Source organism: Panthera pardus, unplaced genomic scaffold (genome assembly GCF_024362965.1).
Source record: "Panthera pardus isolate Hobbes unplaced genomic scaffold, ASM2436296v1 HiC_scaffold_2, whole genome shotgun sequence".
Classification (NCBI taxonomy): Eukaryota; Metazoa; Chordata; class Mammalia; order Carnivora; family Felidae; genus Panthera; species Panthera pardus.
The window spans coordinates 51,184,132-51,201,526 of NW_026526765.1; the positions used below are offsets into that span (position 1 = coordinate 51,184,132).

The 17,395-nt window shown below is 49.4% G+C and overlaps 1 protein-coding gene across 1 annotated transcript in view; it reads left to right on the forward strand.

The window, feature by feature from the left end:
* Positions 1 to 6,341: 6,341 nt before the first annotated feature.
* FABP6 (fatty acid binding protein 6) overlaps positions 6,342 to 17,395 on the forward strand; it is a 38,676-nt gene continuing 27,622 nt past the window's right edge. Inside the window, exon 1 of the mRNA XM_019433781.2 lies at positions 6,342 to 6,591. Within this exon, the coding sequence (XP_019289326.1) occupies positions 6,589 to 6,591 (3 nt within the window). The 5' untranslated portion in view covers positions 6,342 to 6,588. The remainder of the gene's footprint in view (positions 6,592 to 17,395) is intronic.

The following is a 17,395-nucleotide window of genomic DNA, read 5'->3' on the forward strand; positions in this document are numbered from 1 at the left end:
TTTCATCAGAGATCTTAGGATTTGATGAAGAAAACAGACCAGTAAAAAGAATTTAATCAGAATGTGATTAGTGTTATGACAAAAATAAGCACAGTGAAGAGGCCTCTACACCAGGAAAGAGCAGCAGGCATGTCAAAGAAGCTTCCTGAAGGCGGTGACCCCTGAACTGAATTCCATATGTTGAGGAGTCAGCTGGATAGAGGGTAAGGAAGGAAGTGCTTTCCAGGTGGGCAAAAGGAACAGCATGAGATACAAACTCAAGGAGACAGAAGAGGCTGTGGTCTATCAGAGGGAACTGTCTGGCATAGAGTTGGAGTGGGGACAGGTACAGGGGGTTCCCATTAGGGACATGCTAGGCTGCTGTTTGACATGCTGGCTTTGCTGAGGACAGCTTCCTGCATGTACAGACGCAAGATAGCAAGCATTGTAGCTCAGCCCCAAACCTGAGCCCAGAGCAAAAAGCCTGACTCACGCCCATGGAAAAGAAAACAAGCTAAGAGATCCCCAGCCAGGGTCCTCAGTCAAGGGGCTGCAACAGTGTCCTTGAGTACAAGTATCTCTGAGCTCCTTGCCCACAGAGAAGGCTTGGACCTTTCTGTTGATAATAACTGTACACCACTGAAGGCAGGACCCAGAGCAAAGTCTGCCATCTTCTCTCCACCCCCTCTCCTTCTAGATTCTTCCCTTCTCACCTATGGCCTTGAGCCCTGGGGGGCCTGTGGGAAAGGAACTATCCTGGGTAAAAGGTAAAGGAACTACTGGGTAAAAGTAGGTCTTTTGGAGGCAGGAGATCCTGGGTCCTAATCCTGGCTGAGCCATTAAGTGTGACCTTCTTACTCAACCTCTCTGTGCCTAACTGTTCCTCTGAAAAATAAAGCTAATAATAGTACAGATTAAAGAAAGCAATGTATAACAGGTGACACAATCACGAATTCATTCATTTACTCTTTTTTTATATTTCCCGTTCCTTGGGATCCAGATTGTTCTAGGTGCTCTGCTGATACTTTCCATCACAGAGCTTTGGTCTCATCTTGGCCATAGGGGTGGGGCAATGACCATGCCAGCCAATCATGATATCCCCTTCTTGGCCAGGAGTGATTGGTCCCTAGTGTGGACTCAAGACTCCCACAGGCCAACCAGAGTCTGCCTTGGGGAAAGATCTCTTCTCCCTGACGTTCCTGGGCTAGAGAATAAGGATTTAGAGAAAGCCCGTCTGTCTGTGGATGAGATTACTTCTTATAAAGGAATAGAGCCAAGATGATGATGCTAATGATGATGAGGACAGTGATGATGATGTAGTACACATCAGTATGCACTGTTTCCAGCCAAATCCACTCCAGGACTTCCCAGTTCCAGGAGCCAAGTCATTAGCATTTTCCTTAAGCCAACTGAATTGGGTTTCCTTTATATGCAGATACAAAAATCTTAAGTCATTTGTCATGAAAAGGCCAGAGCTCAGTATTGGCCACGGAAGAAGAGCTCAGTGATTGGTCACACGAAGAGGGTGAAAATGACCCCGTGCTTCCTTTGCCACCACCTACCTCTTTCCCTCCCCAAACACAGACTCACCCCTTTCCTTCTGGCCTGGGGAACAGGCTGCTGACTGTTGGCCTTCTCTTTGCAACAATGGGCTGGGGATGAGGGACATGGTGACAGAAAGGCCAAACCACACAGTATCGGGCAGTCAGGTTGGGAGCTGCAGAAGCCTCGCGCAAGGTCCCCAGCCTGGCCCCCGAAGGTGGTCTGGATTGGCTTCAGGATAGAGTGGGCATAAACTGAAGTCTGACTGGCCTAGTCTGAGTCACGTGGCTACATTTATGTGGCCTCAGTCATTTTACCTTTCTGGTTTCTGTTTCCGTAATATCAGGACAATAATAGCCCCTTTCAGAGAAGTTGTGAGGGCTAGATGAGACAAAAAACAAAATAAAACAAAACATTATTAATGTTGTTACTATATCCAAGCAGTGTTCTAAGCACTTTATAAACTATTAGTTGAATTAACCTTGACAATAAACTGAGGAGGTAGGTACATTATTGTTCTCACTTTACAGATGAAGGAACTGAGGCACGGAGAGGTCAGTTTCACAACTAGTATTTCATAGAGCTGGGATTTGAATCCAGACCTGCTCACCGACCACATGCTCACCCACCCAACAGTAGTGGTCCAAGGCAGGAAATCAAAACTCACAGCAGAGAGCTCAAGAGGAGTTAATACAGGCAGGGGAGCCTGGGTAACTGAGTCGCTTAAGCATCGGACATTTGATCTTGGCTCAGGTCATGATCTCCCATGAGATGGAGCCCTGAGTCAGACTCCGCTGACTGACGGCTGGCTCAGAGCCTGCTTGGGATCTTCTCTCTCTGCCCCTCCCCCGCACGTGCACATGAGCTCTCCTCTCTCTCTTTCTCTTTCTCTCTCTCAAAATAAATAAGTAAAAAAAATATATATGGGCAACTATTTAATGAGGCTAGCAGGGATGGAAACCAAGGACAGGTGGGGCAACCTAGGGACTAACACCTGTGGGAGATCACTATTTGCCCAGGGCTGAGTAGATGTCACTTCAGCCCAAGAGCCATGCTGCCCGGAGCCAGGACGCTGAAGGAAGGGCCATCTGGAGTCACTACCAGAGACTGCGGAAGTGCTGGTGCTGGGGATACATCCTGACATCCGCCCACCCCCCCCCACCCCGCCCCCAGCTCTCTAATCTGCCGGGACCTCCCATTGGCCGAACCTCACAGAAAACGAGTGGGTAGGGCATCCTGGGAAATGTAGTTCAGTCCTAGATGCTGAGCCCAGCGGGGGAAGGGCAGAGAATGGATCTGAGACCAAACAGTAAATGACATGCATACATGCTGTACAGCCTCCTCATCAAAATACAGGGCACATGGGGCGCGTGGGTGGCTCAAATAGTTGAGCATCCGACTTTGGCTCAGGTCATAATCTCAGGGTTCGTGGTGTGAGCCCCGCGTCAGGCTCTGTGCTGATAGGTGGGAGCCTAGAGCCTGCTTCAGATTCTGTCTCCCTCTCTCTCTGCTCTGCCTGCTTGGGCTCTGTCTCTCTCTCTCTCCCCAAAATAAATAAACATTAAAAAAAAGAATTAAAAAAAAAGAATCAAGAGGCTTCAAAGGTAGAGAACAGCAACAATAACAAAAATGCAGGGCACATAAGGATGATTGTGCCATAAATGGGAATGGAAGATACACACTGTGGGGGCAAGAATTTAGGTCCCTGACTCCTGGTTCAATGCCATGGCAAGCCCAGGAGTGGAACCCAGCAGCTGTGAGCATCCTGTGACACTGAAAAGCAAGAGGAAGAGCAAGTGGGACTCCTGATAATACCTCCTCCTCTTGGCCTTTGCACATCTGGAAGCTTCTACAGAGAGCTCTGCACAGCTGGGTGCAGGACCTGCCCCAGGAAGCAAGCTCTCATTCTCTTTAAAGGGGGAGCAACCCAAATCACCTCAGCAACCACTTTGGGGTCTGAGAGAAACAGACGCAATTGCTGCTGGAAATCAGGAGGCAAATAAGTGGGTGAGGTGCCTCCCAGCTCCCCACGTCCTCCTTTTACAAAGGCCATCATCCCTGTCCCTGCAGGGCCTTGTCGTTCCCCTCCTCACTGCGGGCCCCTGCAGGACCTCAGTGGGCAGCTGGCAGGCAGCTACCACCTGCTGCCCTTGAAGCCGGCAGGATCCCACGGGTGATGGCATGAGCAAGGGCAAAAGATGCAGGTCAGAGTGCAAGAGAAGATGTGGAGGCTGAGCCTGTCCTGCTGGGATGTAGTAGAGATGGTCACAGGAACCCTGCCCTTTGACCTGGAATTCTGCCTCTAGGAATTTATCACACAGGTAACTTTACCCAAGGGCACAGAGACTTCTGGACAAGGTTACTTACTGTAGTGTGGGTTGTGATTAGCAGAAGACTGGGGGGGAAAAGCAAGTGGCCAATTTGATTAAACAAATTAGGGTGCATTGGAACAATGGAATGCTCTGTGCTCTTACAGGGAATGAGACCCTGCTGAAACCGGCTGATCTCCAAGATAAATTGTTAAGTGAAAAAAGCAAGGAACAGAACAGTATGTCTCGTATACTCACCGTATACTCACGCTTTGCGTGGGGGAGAGTGTTTTTATGTATATTTATGCAAGCATCTATTGCTACCCAAACCCATTTGGTTTCTGAATTCAGATAGTGAGGGTTCCGATAGCAGGGGATGCTGCATTATTGGAATCTTTGACTCCTGCATTTCGTTTCAGATAGCAAATAGCAAGCGTTTGAGAGCAAATAGCTAATCTGAGAGGCTATCTGAGTCCGTTTGGTTCCTGAGTTGGAGAAGTGCTTGGATAACCTGAGTAAATAGTATGGATATCTCTATATGTATAAAACTCTCATGTCCATGTATATGTGGGCTCTCTCTGGGAAGATACACAGGCAGTGGATTAGTGGTTGCTATTAGGGAGGGTAATTCAGCCCTGAGGGAATGGGGTGGAAGGGAGACTAATTTTTCAGTTTACATATGTGTTGTGATGGTTTTAAAACATAGCCCCAACATTCTTTGACAGGTGGGGTCTCTGTCCCCTCCCACTCAATCTCAGTGGGTTTACACCTGCCTAGATCAATAAAGAACTGTAGAGGTGATGCTATGTGACTTCTAAGCCTAGGTCATAAAAGGTCATGTGGCTACATCTGGTTCTCTTTGTTTGCTTCCTCTGAGACAATCTCCGCCTCCAGCTCTACTCATGTTGGGAGAAGCCCAAGCCACATGGAGAGATGCCATGTAGACACTGTGGTCCACAGTCCCATCTGAGCTCCAGCTGATAGCTAATATCATATGTCAGGTGTGTGAGAAAGCCATCTGAGATGTTCAGCTCCCGTCGAGCATTCAAATGACTGCACCTCCAGCCCGTGTGACCACAATGCCACCATACCAGAAATCCCAGGTAAAAACCACCCATCTGAACCAAGTCACACACAGAACTGCAAAAGACAGGAATACAATGCTGTTTTAAGCTGCTAAGGGTGGGAGTGGTCTGTGTGGTGGGAGTTGATATTAACGGAAACATATATATTAGCATACATACCACTATTCAAAATTAAGAGTATTTTCCTTGTAAACATACAAAGGGCAGTGCTACATGTTTACTCCTCACAAGGTACCACCATTGTCTCCACTGCCAGATGAGAAAACTGGAGCTCTGAGAAGTTCTTGAGCTAGTTGTCCAAGAACACAGCACAAAAGAGGCAGCCCTGGGATATGAAACTAGGAGACCTGCCAGCCCCGGGGTGTTCACTCCTGGGACCCTGCTTTCCTGGTTCACTGTGCTGTGTGCCTCACTTTCCTCAGGGAGGGGGTGTGGAATAGGTGAGGGTTCGAAAGGCCCAGCCCACTCCAAGCCCCCAAGCAGGTGCAGTGACACAAAGGGGTGAGGGTGAGCAGACATGGTGGTGGGGTCTGTTGGGAGCTGCCTCTACTAGGCTCTGGGAAAGTCAGCCCAAAGTTGCCAGATCTTTTAATTTTTTAAAGGCAACTAGAAATCAGATTTTTATGTGCAATCTATTCCTATTTCATTGTTGGCAACTCTTTTTTTTTCTTTCTTTCTTTCTTTCTTTTTTTTTTTTTAACTGTGCAGACTGAAAAGCAAAACAAAAACAAAAGCCTGCCGATTTGTCTTTCTGGACTAGGAGGTCTCCAGGGAATTTTCAACTCAGACATCTTGATTTTCAGCAGAACCTCTCTGGGGAGAGACTGCAAATCCCAATCCCAAGCGGCTCCTATCTGAGAAAGGAGAGGGTGGAGCCAAGGTGTAGATGCCTCAACCTCTCCCGCCACTCCCCTCCCCTCCCCTTGGTGGAGAGGGAGCAGGGGGTGCTGGGGAGCAGGGGGTGCTGGGAAGCTGAGCCACGGCGAGCCCAGGGGAGCTGGCCGTGCAGGAGGGCAGCCAAGCCGCCCTGAATCCGCTTCCTGAACCGTCCGCCTTCCCAGAGCTGTCAGTCAGCTCCCTGGGCACTCAGGGAGACTCAATTTCAGTTGCAATGGGAAACCGCCCTGGCCCCTCACCAACTGTTTCTCCACCTCTTCTGTTCACCCACTGCTTTTCTAATGGGAACCCTGCCCCTGCCTACTACCCCAGTCGACAATCCTTAGCAGAGCCCGGATTGGGCCAGACATGGCTGCCTCTCTGGGCACCTCCCCCCCCCCCCCCCCCCCCCCCCCCCGGCCCCCAGCTACCTGCAGTGTCTTCCATTCCCTCCAGAGCCTGAGGCCTATTCTGTCTTCAGCTGACTTGTCTTCCTCAGATACAGCCTGGCAGAGCAGGGCGGCATGATTGATGAGCTAAGAAGCTCTGGCTGGCAGGCGGGTGGGCAGCCAGGCAGAGCCACGGCTCTCAAAAGATAGCAGAGCTGCCCGGTAAGGGGGGGCGGGGAGCCCACAGCTACCAACGCTACCATTGCCCAAGCTGTCACGGCAGTCACTCTGGGCAGAGCAGATAACCACAAGGGCCATTGGATACCGTGCGTCACACACAAGGATCCTCAGTCACTGAGAGTGCTCCCTTCTTTCCCCACTTCAAAACAGAGACCCAAGAAATTGAAGATGGTGAACTTCTGAAAGCTGGTATTGTCTGTCATTCAGTCATGCCACTCTGTCCAGGTGTTTATCATTTGCCCAATCATTCATTTGTTCATTCAAACATGAGGGTTTGCTGTGGGGATCAGTGTAGCATTGCAGTTGCTAGTGTGGTCTTGGGGGGGGGGGGGCGGGGCGGGCGGCAGGTTGTTTGAATCCAGGCTCCATGACTTCCTGGCTGTATGACCTTGGGCAGGTCACGTCACCTCCCCAAGCTTCCATTCCTCTCTCAGGTTCTGCTACAGTGAGATTCAGTCAGGTCCTACATGCAAAGTGCTTGGAACAGAGCCTGGCATATAAAAGAGGTAAATCTTTTCATTCATTCAACACCAAGTAACTGAAGGCTTGTGGGGCTATAGCTAGGATTGAGGCAGACGAGTGCTCTCATGCTATTTACCTTTGAGAGAAAGAAGACTGACAATAAAATAACTGAGCACAAGGAGGGAACAGCACATGTAAGGATCCTGAGGCAGCAACGAACCTTGGAATTCAGGAGAGAGAGACGGAGCAGTGTGGCTAGCAAAGCAAAGAGGAGTGCCACCTAGGTGGGTCTGTCGGTTAAGCATCAAACTTCAGCTCAGGTCTTGATCTCACAGTTCATGGGTTCAAGCCCTGTATGGACTCTCGGCTGTCAGCACAGAGTCCACTTTGGATCTTCTTCCGCCTCTTTCTCTGCCCCTACCCCACTCTCTCTCTCTCTCAAAAATAAATAAACATTAAAAAAAAAAAAAAAAAAAAAGGAAAGGGGACAGCATAGGACAGGAGCTTGGGGCCCAGCAAGGACTTGTAGGCTGGGATAAAGATTTTATTTTAAGCACAGTGGGAAGTGACTGTGCTTTTGTTTTTGTTTTGCTTTTCAATCTGCACAGTTAAAAAAAAAAAATTACTTGCCAATATTTAAAGCAGGGGAGTGGGCTGATGGGGGAAATGGAAGAGAGGGCCGCAGAGCTCTCATGGAGGCTGGCACCAGGGCAGAGGTCATGGCAGATCCGGGATGGGGTGAGAAATAGAGGGGACAGGTCTTTTCCTGGATAGCCAGAGGAGAGAAATGGAAATCAAAGTGTCCACAATGATTCCTGGGCATTTTGTTTAAGCTGCTGGATGAACAGTGGTGCCATGAACTGACATGAAGCTGACTGGAGAGACAGTGTCTGGCAGGTCTATGGATGATTAGTATTTTGCTTTATTCAGTGAGTCAAGAATAAAGGGTAGGGGTGCCTGGCTGGCTTAGTTGGTAAAGTGTGCAAGTCTTGATCTCAGGGTTGTAAGTTCAAGCCCCATGTTGGGTGTAGAGATTACTTTAAAAAAATAAAATCTTTATGAAAAAAAAAGAGGGGTTCCTGGGGGGGCAGTTCAGTGTCTTACTCTTGGTTTTGGCTCAGGCCATGATGTCAAAGTTTGTGGGTTCGAGGCCGCATCGCGCTCCATGCTGACACTGACAGAGTAGAGCCTGCTTGGGTTTCTCTCTCTCTCTCTTTCTCTCCCTCTCTCTGTCCCTCTCCTGCTCAAGTGTGTGCTTGCTCTCTCTCTTAAAAATAAATAAACTAAACATTAAAAAAAAAAAAAACGAATAAAGGGCACAACACTTACAGGAAGTCAGGAAGTGGTCTCTGTCTTTAGAACTTGTGGTCTATTTGGGGGATCAGGGAAATGAGCAGGCAGTGATGATCCATTGTGATGCCTGCTGTGATGGGGAAATAAAGGGTGAGCACATATCCAAACATGAGGGAGGAGTCCTAGGTTGATCTGCTCCAGCCAGGCCCTGTTTCCAGCCTCCCTGCTTGCCTTCCTCCCTCCAATGCTCCAGTATACAGGCCTTTCCATTCTCGTAACAAGCCATTTGCTTTCCTGCCTCTGAGCTATGCACATGCACCTGCAAGAGTGCTGCCCCACACCCTTCTAGCTCAGCCCTGTTTCTGTCCCTCTCATGTTCATTGCAACTTAAATTATTGTATTGTTGTGTGTGTGTGTGTGTGTGTGTGTGTGTGTGTATGAAATTGTTTAATTGGCTGTTTCCTCCCCAAAGAATCCATAAGTTCCCAGGGGACAGAGACAGAGTGTGTCTTGTTCACTCCTGGATCCCAAACCCTGGGCACAGCCTAGCATATGGTAAGTGCTCTGTAAGTAGAGAAGGAAGGAAGGAGGGAATGAAGGAGGGAAGGGAGAGAGGAAGGAAAGGAGGGAGGAAGGAAAGGAGTAAGGAAGGAAGGAAGCAGGGGAGGGAGGGGGGAAAGAAAAGAGGAAGGCAGGCAGGCAAGGCTTGAAAAAGAAATTGAGTTAAATGGGCAAAAAACAGGGGAGGTAAGACTATTCCAAGCATAGGGAATGGCTTGTGCAAAGGCTAGGAGGTGACAAAACACGGTGTCATCAGAAAACGTAAAGAAATGGAAGAACTGCAGCCATCTGTATTTGCTCTGTGCCCTCAGTCTGGCAGACAGGAGGTTCTCAGTAAGCATGGAGGTCTCTTTGCTCTCCTCCATGCTGTGAATAGACAAGCTGTAGCAGAATAGCACAGGGCCTGGGAACTCGTAGGGTAGGACAGCGCCTCATTTGCACACTGCCACCCCCTGTCCACAGTGCCTGGCATAAACTGGCACATGGTAGGTGCCCAATAGTTGTGGAGGTTGAATGACGCTAGAAGGACATTCACCCCTCAGCCGAGAAAGTGACAGGATTGGATAATTCCAGAATGTTAGCTCCAGCAAGGCATTTACAGCTTAACTTGTACATGCCACAAATGAGGAAACTGAGGCTCACAGAGGGGAATGGATTCACGCAAGCTCACATAGCGAGTCAGTGGCAGTGCTGGGATGGGAGCCCAGGTGTCCTGATTGCTGATTCAGAGCCTCCCTCATCCTGTCCCCTCTTCTATCAGTCTGCCTCCTTCCCTCTTCAGCCTCTGCCTTTCAATATGTCAGAAACCAGCAGATTGGAGCCAACAGGAAATCCCTGAGTGCCTTTTACCAGGGTGAAGGCATTATGTTACAGGGAGGGCAGATGGGGCGACCCATTAGTGAGCTAACACTGAGTTCCTGTGGGTTCCATTAGTGCCTCAGATTAACCCATTAGCACCCAGTGGAAGCCAGAAACACAGGGACCCCAGAGGGTTGAGTCACAGAGTAAGCCAATTTTGATGAGGCTGAGGAGCAGAGTTGAAGGGACGGAAAAAGGGCCTGTCCTCTTTCCTTGGAAAAGTTTTTCCTTAGAGAGGGTGCCAGATAGTGTTAGGGGTGACAAAGAGCAGGCAGGATTCAGAATTGAGGTACTTCAGAGCTCGAGGGAGCCCGTTGAGCTGACCCTTTGTTCAGTGAAAACTGAACAGCAGAGAGAAGGAATTTGTCTCTAAGTCACTTATGGAGAACCCAGGGTTCCTGCCCATCACACTACATTACAGGACTCAAATGTGCTTTTTTTTTTTTTTTTTTTTTGGTCAGGGGGAAATCGGAAGTTTATTCTCCCCCTCCCCCCAGTCTCACTGATTGCCAGTTTATTCTTAAAGTCAAGATGTTGCGATTCCCTTAAATCCTCCATTCAGTATGAAAAACAAGCTTTAGGGGCACCTGAGTGGCTCAGTTGGTTAAGCATCTGACTTTGGCTCTGGTCATGATCTCCAAATGTGCTACATTTTTAGCTATGGCTAAAAATACAGCCACCCATTATGGGGACATCATGCTAACTGCTTTATATACATCATCACATTTTATTCTCCTGGAAACCCTGCGGAGATCCTAGGGGCACTATTACCCCAATTTATATGGCAAAACTGAGGCTCAAGTTGGTTAAGTAACCTGCCCAAAGTCACACAGCTAAATCATGGAGGAATCAATGTTTGGACCCAGGCAGTCTGATCATCAAATCCTCATCTTTGTAATCTACCATATCCCGCTGAGCAGCAGAAGTAGGCAGAACCACTAGTTAATAAATATTGTCTGCAAAGCTCTTCCCACCAGTCATGCTTTTTAATTTAACCACTTGGAGATGATTCTATCATCCCATCTTCCAGGTGGAAGATGCCAGGCCCAGTGAAGCCAAGCACCCCACCTAAAGTCACCCCTACAAATACTGTCAGAAGCAGGACGCGAACCCATTTATCTCACTCCAAAGTGGGCCACTCCACTACATGAGTGTGACAGCCCCGCACTAGGACAACTGTGAAAACTCATTCAACGAATGTGCTACTGAGTGCCTGCTCTGTCTGCCAGGCCCTTGTTTCCAAGACCAATGGGATCCTAGCACTTCTGCAGCTTATGTTCTACCTGGGGAACAGGACAGACAGACAAGCAATTCCAGTAGGGTAGGGATGAGCATTGGATGTCACGGCGTCATCTAGTCTTAGGGGATAGAGAAGACCAAGCTGAGTCTTATGGGCCAATTAAGCATTTGTCCAGACAAAGAGAGGAACCCAGCCCAGCGGAGGCCCAGAGGTATAAGAGAGCTCCAATCTGAGCCACAGCTGGGCCAGAGCTTTAGGGAGAGTAGAAGGAGCAAGGTAGAAGTGGAGATTCAACAAGTGACTGGAGTGTGGACTTTATGCTCAAGATAAGACATCGGAGGGACAGAGGGACACTTTGGAACTGCTGCAGGATATGATGCATTTAGAAAGCTCAGGATCCAGAGGAAGGGTATGGGGTGGGAACAGATGCCTAGAAGCTGGCTTGGTGGAGTTGCCAAAGATAAGGAGGGCTTTGGTGCTGCATTAGATCTGTGAGGCCAGTTTCCTGCTGGGATGACAGGCAGATGGAAGCGTGGGAGTAGGGGTGATGAACCATGGAAGAGAAGTATGGAGAAGTCAAGTTCTAAGGACCTGTTGAGTATGAGATGCCTGAAGGGTATCCAGTCAGCTCTGTCTAGAGTCTGGCTAGAACTTCTGGGCTGAATTTCAGGCCTTCCTGGTCTTAAGGTTTAGCAGACTCTAGACCTTCCTGCCATGTTCCTCAATGTCCTCATCTGTAAAATGGGTAATAACACTATGTCATAGAGCTGTAAGATTAAATGGATATCAAGTATATATAACTAATGTATACAGCACTTTACATTGCCCCAGGCACATGGGGATGCCTAATAAAGGTTGGGTCGAATAAATGTATGAATGGATGGTTCTTTGGGCTGTGGCTGCTAGAAGTTATTTAGGAACAGAGTTGATTTAAAAACACAAAGGACTTTTCCTCCCTCTTCACTATTCAGCGCTGGGTTGGGAGGGTCAGGGAGAAGTATAGTAATGCAAATGTTCATGTGATCAAGTTAGTCTTTATCGAGAACCTATCTCCCTGTGGTCAGATACCACTGGGAAAGGAGACTATAACTTTACATCAGGTCAGGGAGCCGGACACCAAGCATTTTAGGTGATAAGTGTCATCAGGGAAATGTAAGAGAAGCTGAGGCTTTTGCACCGGGAGAGGACCTTGACGTTTCAGTGGCACAGAGCCGGGGGGGGGGGGGGGGGGGGGGGGGGGGGGGGGGAAGGAACCACTGAGCAAAGGCCCTAAGGCTGCAGGGGATTTGGTTTCACTTACTCTGAAAATACTTTCAAAGTGCCTCCTGTGTGCCAGGCACTCTGCAAGGTGCAGAGTACTCATCAGAGGGCAATACAGACACAATTTCCTGCCCTTGTCAACAACAGTGTCACCTCTGGCCCCTAAGAAGACCTTATGATTACGAGGAAAAGTGCCTTCTTTTGGCTCTAATAAGGTGACATTGAACCAAATGTGGGAGGTGAGGGACTGAGCTTCCCAGGCAGAAGAGACTACCAGTCAATGGCCCTGTGGGGGAATGAGCACGGAGAAGGAAGAAGGGGAAGGAAGGCACATGTGGCTGAGTGGACTAGCAGGAGAGGAGTCCAAGAGGCGCTATGGTCTGAATGTTCTGACCCCTCAAAATTCATATGTTGAATCCTAATCCCCAAGTACTGAGTGCTGATATTAGGAGGTGGGGGCTTTGGGACGTGCTTAGGTCATAGGGCAGAGCTTTCATGAATGGCACTAGTGCCCTGAGAAAGGGGACCCCAGAGAGATTCCTGGCCCCCTGCTGCCATGTGAGGATACAGAGAGAGGTCTGTGACCCCTACCTGACTGTTCTGGCTCCCTGGTCTTTGGACTTCCAGCCTCAAGAACTGTGAGAAATAAATTTCTGTTGTGGATAAGCTGCCCAGTTTGTAGTATTTTGTTACAGCAGCCCTAAACAGACCATGATAAGAGGTCTTGAGCCCCAGGTCATTAGGCCTTGCCGGCCACTGAAGGGACTTTCACTTGGAGACAAATAGGAGACACAGCAGGGTTTGAGCATAGGCGTGGCTTGACCTGACAGGTCACTCTGGCTGCTGTGTGAATAGACTGAAGGGGCTGGAGGAAGAAACAGAAATCAGCGATGAGGCTGTTGTGATAATCTAGGGGTCAAGTGTTCAGACCTATTGGAGACAAGGACTCATTTGGAGTTGACAAGGACTCCTGAGAGGCTGCTTGTGGCCATAGAAGGGAGGAGAGGAATCAAAGATGACACCATGTTTGGGCTTGAGTAATTGTGTTGTGGATGCCATTGATGGCAGTGGGGAAGACATAGGACTGGGGACATGGGGAGAGAGTCCTATCAGCACGAAAAGAGCAGAGGGCCACTTCAGTGAATAAATGGTAGCTTTTTTTTTTTCTTTTAAGTTTATTTATTTTGAGGAGGAGGGGCAGAGAGAGAGGGAGAGAGGCTCCAAGCAGGGTCCATGTTGTGAGTGCAGTGCCAGAGCCAGATGCAGGGCACGAACTCACAAACTGTCACATCATGACCTGAGCCAAAACCAATAATCAGACACTTAACCCACTGAGCTACTCAGGCACCCCTAAATGTTAGCTTTGAGATGACTACTAGACATCCATGTGCAGGGGTCAAGTTAGTGGTTGGACCCCAGAGAAGTCAGAACTGAAGACATCAATGATGGTGTGATGGCCTGTGAGTGCTACTTAAAGTCACAGCATAGGACAGGATCACCTAGAAGTGCCTTGATTTAAGGAGTTCAAGGACCACGTGTGAGGAGAGGGAGTGGGGTGTGCCATTTTGATGCCTAGTAGAGGAACCTGTTTCGGAAAATGAGAAGGGTCAGCCAGTGAAGTACAAGGAAAACCAAGACATTTCTGTGGGAGAACAAAAGCTTTTCAAGAAAGCATTCCACTCAAGGGGAAGTAATACAAAACTAATACTAGGGCGAGTCTGGGAAGGATATAGTGCTGGAAGGAAGGGAGAAGGTGACTAAAAGAAACAATAGGTTGGAGGTCCAGATGAAGTTACGAGATGCTAGAGGGAAGGGAAGGGAAAAAGAGGGACAGGAGGTGCTGGTCAAAGAGAATGAGGACCTCTTAGGGATGCCTGGGTGGCTCAGTCGATTAAGCATTCCACTTTGGCTCAAGTCAAGATCTCGCAGTTTATAGGTTCAAGCCCTGTGTCAGGTTCTGTGCTGACAGCTCAGAGCCTGGAGCCCACTTCAGATTCTGTGTCTCCCTCTCTCTCTGCCCCTCCCCTGCTCAGGTTCTGTCTCTCTTTCAAAAATAAATAAGCATTTAAAAAAAATGGTAATGCTGGTGATAGGGGTTAAAGATACCACCATGGGAGGAAGTGGCTGAGATGGGTTGAGGGTGACAGGAGGAAGGGAGATGTCTGACCAGTGAGAGTTGCTTTAATGAAGTTTGCAGGAGAAAGTAAGGTAGGGACCAAGAGCAGGCTGTCCCAAGATGGGCCACTTTGGCAGACTGGTGATTATAAAGATTTATTTTTTTTCATGTTTTATATTTATTTTGAGAGAGAGAGAGAGAGAGCAGGAGCAGGGGAAGGGTAGAGAGAGAGGGAGAGAGAGAATCCTAAGCACGGTCCATGCTGTCCCTGCAAAGCCTAACTTGAGGCTAGATCCCAACTGTGAGATCATGACCTGAGGCGAAATCAAGAGTCAGAGCCACCCAGGTGTCCCTGGCATAGTGGTGATTTTAAATAAAAGTTACCAAAGAGACAGCCTGTGCAAGTGAGACACCCAGACCCTTCTCTGTCTGCCTTAAAGCAGGAAATAAAGCTACCACGTGAAAGGCACTCTCCCTATACCAGGAGGTAAAGAGACAGCCTTATCCAGAGATGGGAAATTTAGAGCCCAGAAAGCTGTATGAACAAGCCTGTTACTTCTCACTAATTTCCCACCCCAGTCCGAATTCTGTTTAGCATTCCTTACTAAAGCTCCCAAAGTTAAATTTTGTCTGGTGGATTCCTCAGTCTTATTCCCTTTGTCTAAAAAGTATGCCTTAGTCATTTCTTTGGGTCTCAATTTCACTATTGGGCCTCTGAGCACACGTTATAAAACTGTGGTGTTTTGTCTCCTGCTAATCTATCCCATGTAAATTTAACTCTTAGTTCAGCAGTTAAAGCTTGAAGGATAGAGGAGAATGTTTTTTTCCCTTCAGTAACAAGCGGGGTTGTGGGCCGTCTAGACTGGTAGTAGTAAGTCCACAGGACTTAATGAGTAGAGAAGGCAAAGGGAGGAGAAATGGGTTGCAAAGCTCCACGAGGAGCAAGCAAGAGAGTGCCCTTACTCCCCACCTCCACGCCCCGATCTACTGCAGTGTGTGGGAAAGTTAACAGCTTCCCACGAAGGGGTTGTAAGGTTGGGGTCCTGGGTGGGGTGGGCAGGTTTCAGGGCAGGAAGGTGAAAGCAACGTGCGGAGAAGCTGAGTATCCATCAGTTTGCTGAAGACTGCAGCTCCGGAGGGCACGAGGGAAGGGTGGTCGCGGAAGGGGGGAAATCTGGGTCAAATCGGTCGTGCAGAGCCTTGTGGCAGCCAGGGCCAGGTGAGGGACGATGGACGCCACGGGAAGCTCGGGCTTGTGGAGGTGTAGGATCTAACAGTTTCACCGACGAACTCTGCGCGCACCTATCCTCAGCCCCGCCCTTAATAAATGTTTGCTAGTCGGTTTCTCATTTCTGCAGGCTGCAACTGAAAGGAGCCTGCTGAACTCCCTGGGGCCGGCCCTCCCGGCTCCCCCCAGGGGAACCGGCTGGGGCGGGGCTCGGATTCCAGGGCCCCACCCGGGGCTGCCCCCCCGCCTCCCGGCCGCTCCCCCGCCGCGCGCGTCCCTGCTGCTCTTGGAGCCAGGGGAGCGGGCGTGTCTTCGTGCTTTGCAAAATAGAAAGACAAAAGACAGCCGGGCCGATCCCCTGACCCAGGTAGCCCCCGGCAGAGCGCGCTCCCTCCTTACAGCCGGCGGGGCTCGGGGAGGGCAAGCCCCGGGGCAGCGCCGAGGCGGGAGCAGCGGTGGGCGAGCCGAGGCCCCTCCCCTTTCCCGCCCGAGAGAGGCCTCCTAGGCCGCCCGCTTTCCCGGCCCTGGGACCTGCAGCCCCCGGGGCCCAACTGAACGGAAGAGGCCCCAGGGGCCCCAGGCGCCTCACACCCGGGAGCTGGCCCGCATCTGCCCGCCGGGGAGAGGCTCCACCCCACCCCCACCCCCGACCTGGCTGCCCGCCGGGTCCTAGGTGGCCTCGGGCAGGTTGCCTTCCGTCTCTGGGCCTCAGTTTTTGTCATCTAAAAAGAGGCGGCTGGGCTCCATTTCTCCAAGGCCCCTCCAGGTTAGAGCGGTCTGTGTAATGACGCGCCTTCTTCGGATTTGAAAATACCTTCCCTCAAGGCCTTCAAGTGGACCCTGGGTTGTTTTGGATGCCATTTATCCATTCTACCTCCTTGGGGAGAGAACTGTTGCAGGGAAGGGGTACCCTCCAGTAGGGGTCTGCACATTTTCTCCCACGCTGCAACCCCGTCCCCCACTTTCTATAAAGAGGCAGAGTGAAAATTTTAGTGTCTCTAGGCCCTACTGTCTCTGTTGTACTCAATTCTGCCCTTGTAGCGAAAGCAGCCTTTAAACAAATGAGCCAGGCTGTTCCCATTAGACCTTGTTAATGGCAGCTGAAATTTGAATTTCTTATAATTGTTACAAGAAATTTTATTCTTTTTTATATATTTTTTAAAAGCGTAAAAGCCGGGGCGCCTGCGTGGCTCAGTAGGCTAAGACTCCAACTTTAGCTCAGGTCATGATCTCACTGTTCCTGAGTTGCCCCGCATTGGGCTCTGTGCTGACAGCTCAGAGCCTGGAGTCTGCTTCAGTTTCTCTCTCTCTCTCTCTCTCTCTCTCTCTCTCTCTCTCTCTCTCTCTCTGTCTCTCTCTCTCTCTGTCTCTCTCTCCCTCCCTCCCTCCCCCTCTCTCTCAAAACTGAATAAACATTAAAAAAACAAAAAACACCTTAGAAACCATTCCTAGCTTGCAGACTGCGCTAAAACAGGCAACTTGGCCACAGGCATCAATTTGTAACTCCCCCTGTTTACAGCTCAGGCTTTGTCTTGTGAGCTTTGGGGCTGGTTCTTTGGCGTTGCTGGAGCTGTTTTCTCATCTGCCAAATACTGACAAATTGCAGCATGACTGTGGGGATGAAGTCAGACCACAGATGAAGCTACTGCATGAATGATGTTATTCTTCATGTGGTAGCTGACATGTGTCCCCAACAGAACATAGGGACTCGGAGGACAGGTCCCACACTCCCCCCATTTCCTGAGTGCTTACTATATGATAACACTGTGCTAGGGCTCACCTTGCAATATCTCATTTAATCATCTCAGGCCTAGGAGATAGAAATATATTCCCATTTCACAGATAAGGAAACTGAGACTCAGAGCTGAGATTTTTTTTTTTTAAGTTTATTTTAATAATCTCTACACCCAATGCGAGGCTCAAACTCAAGACCCTGAGATCAAGAGTCGCATGCTCA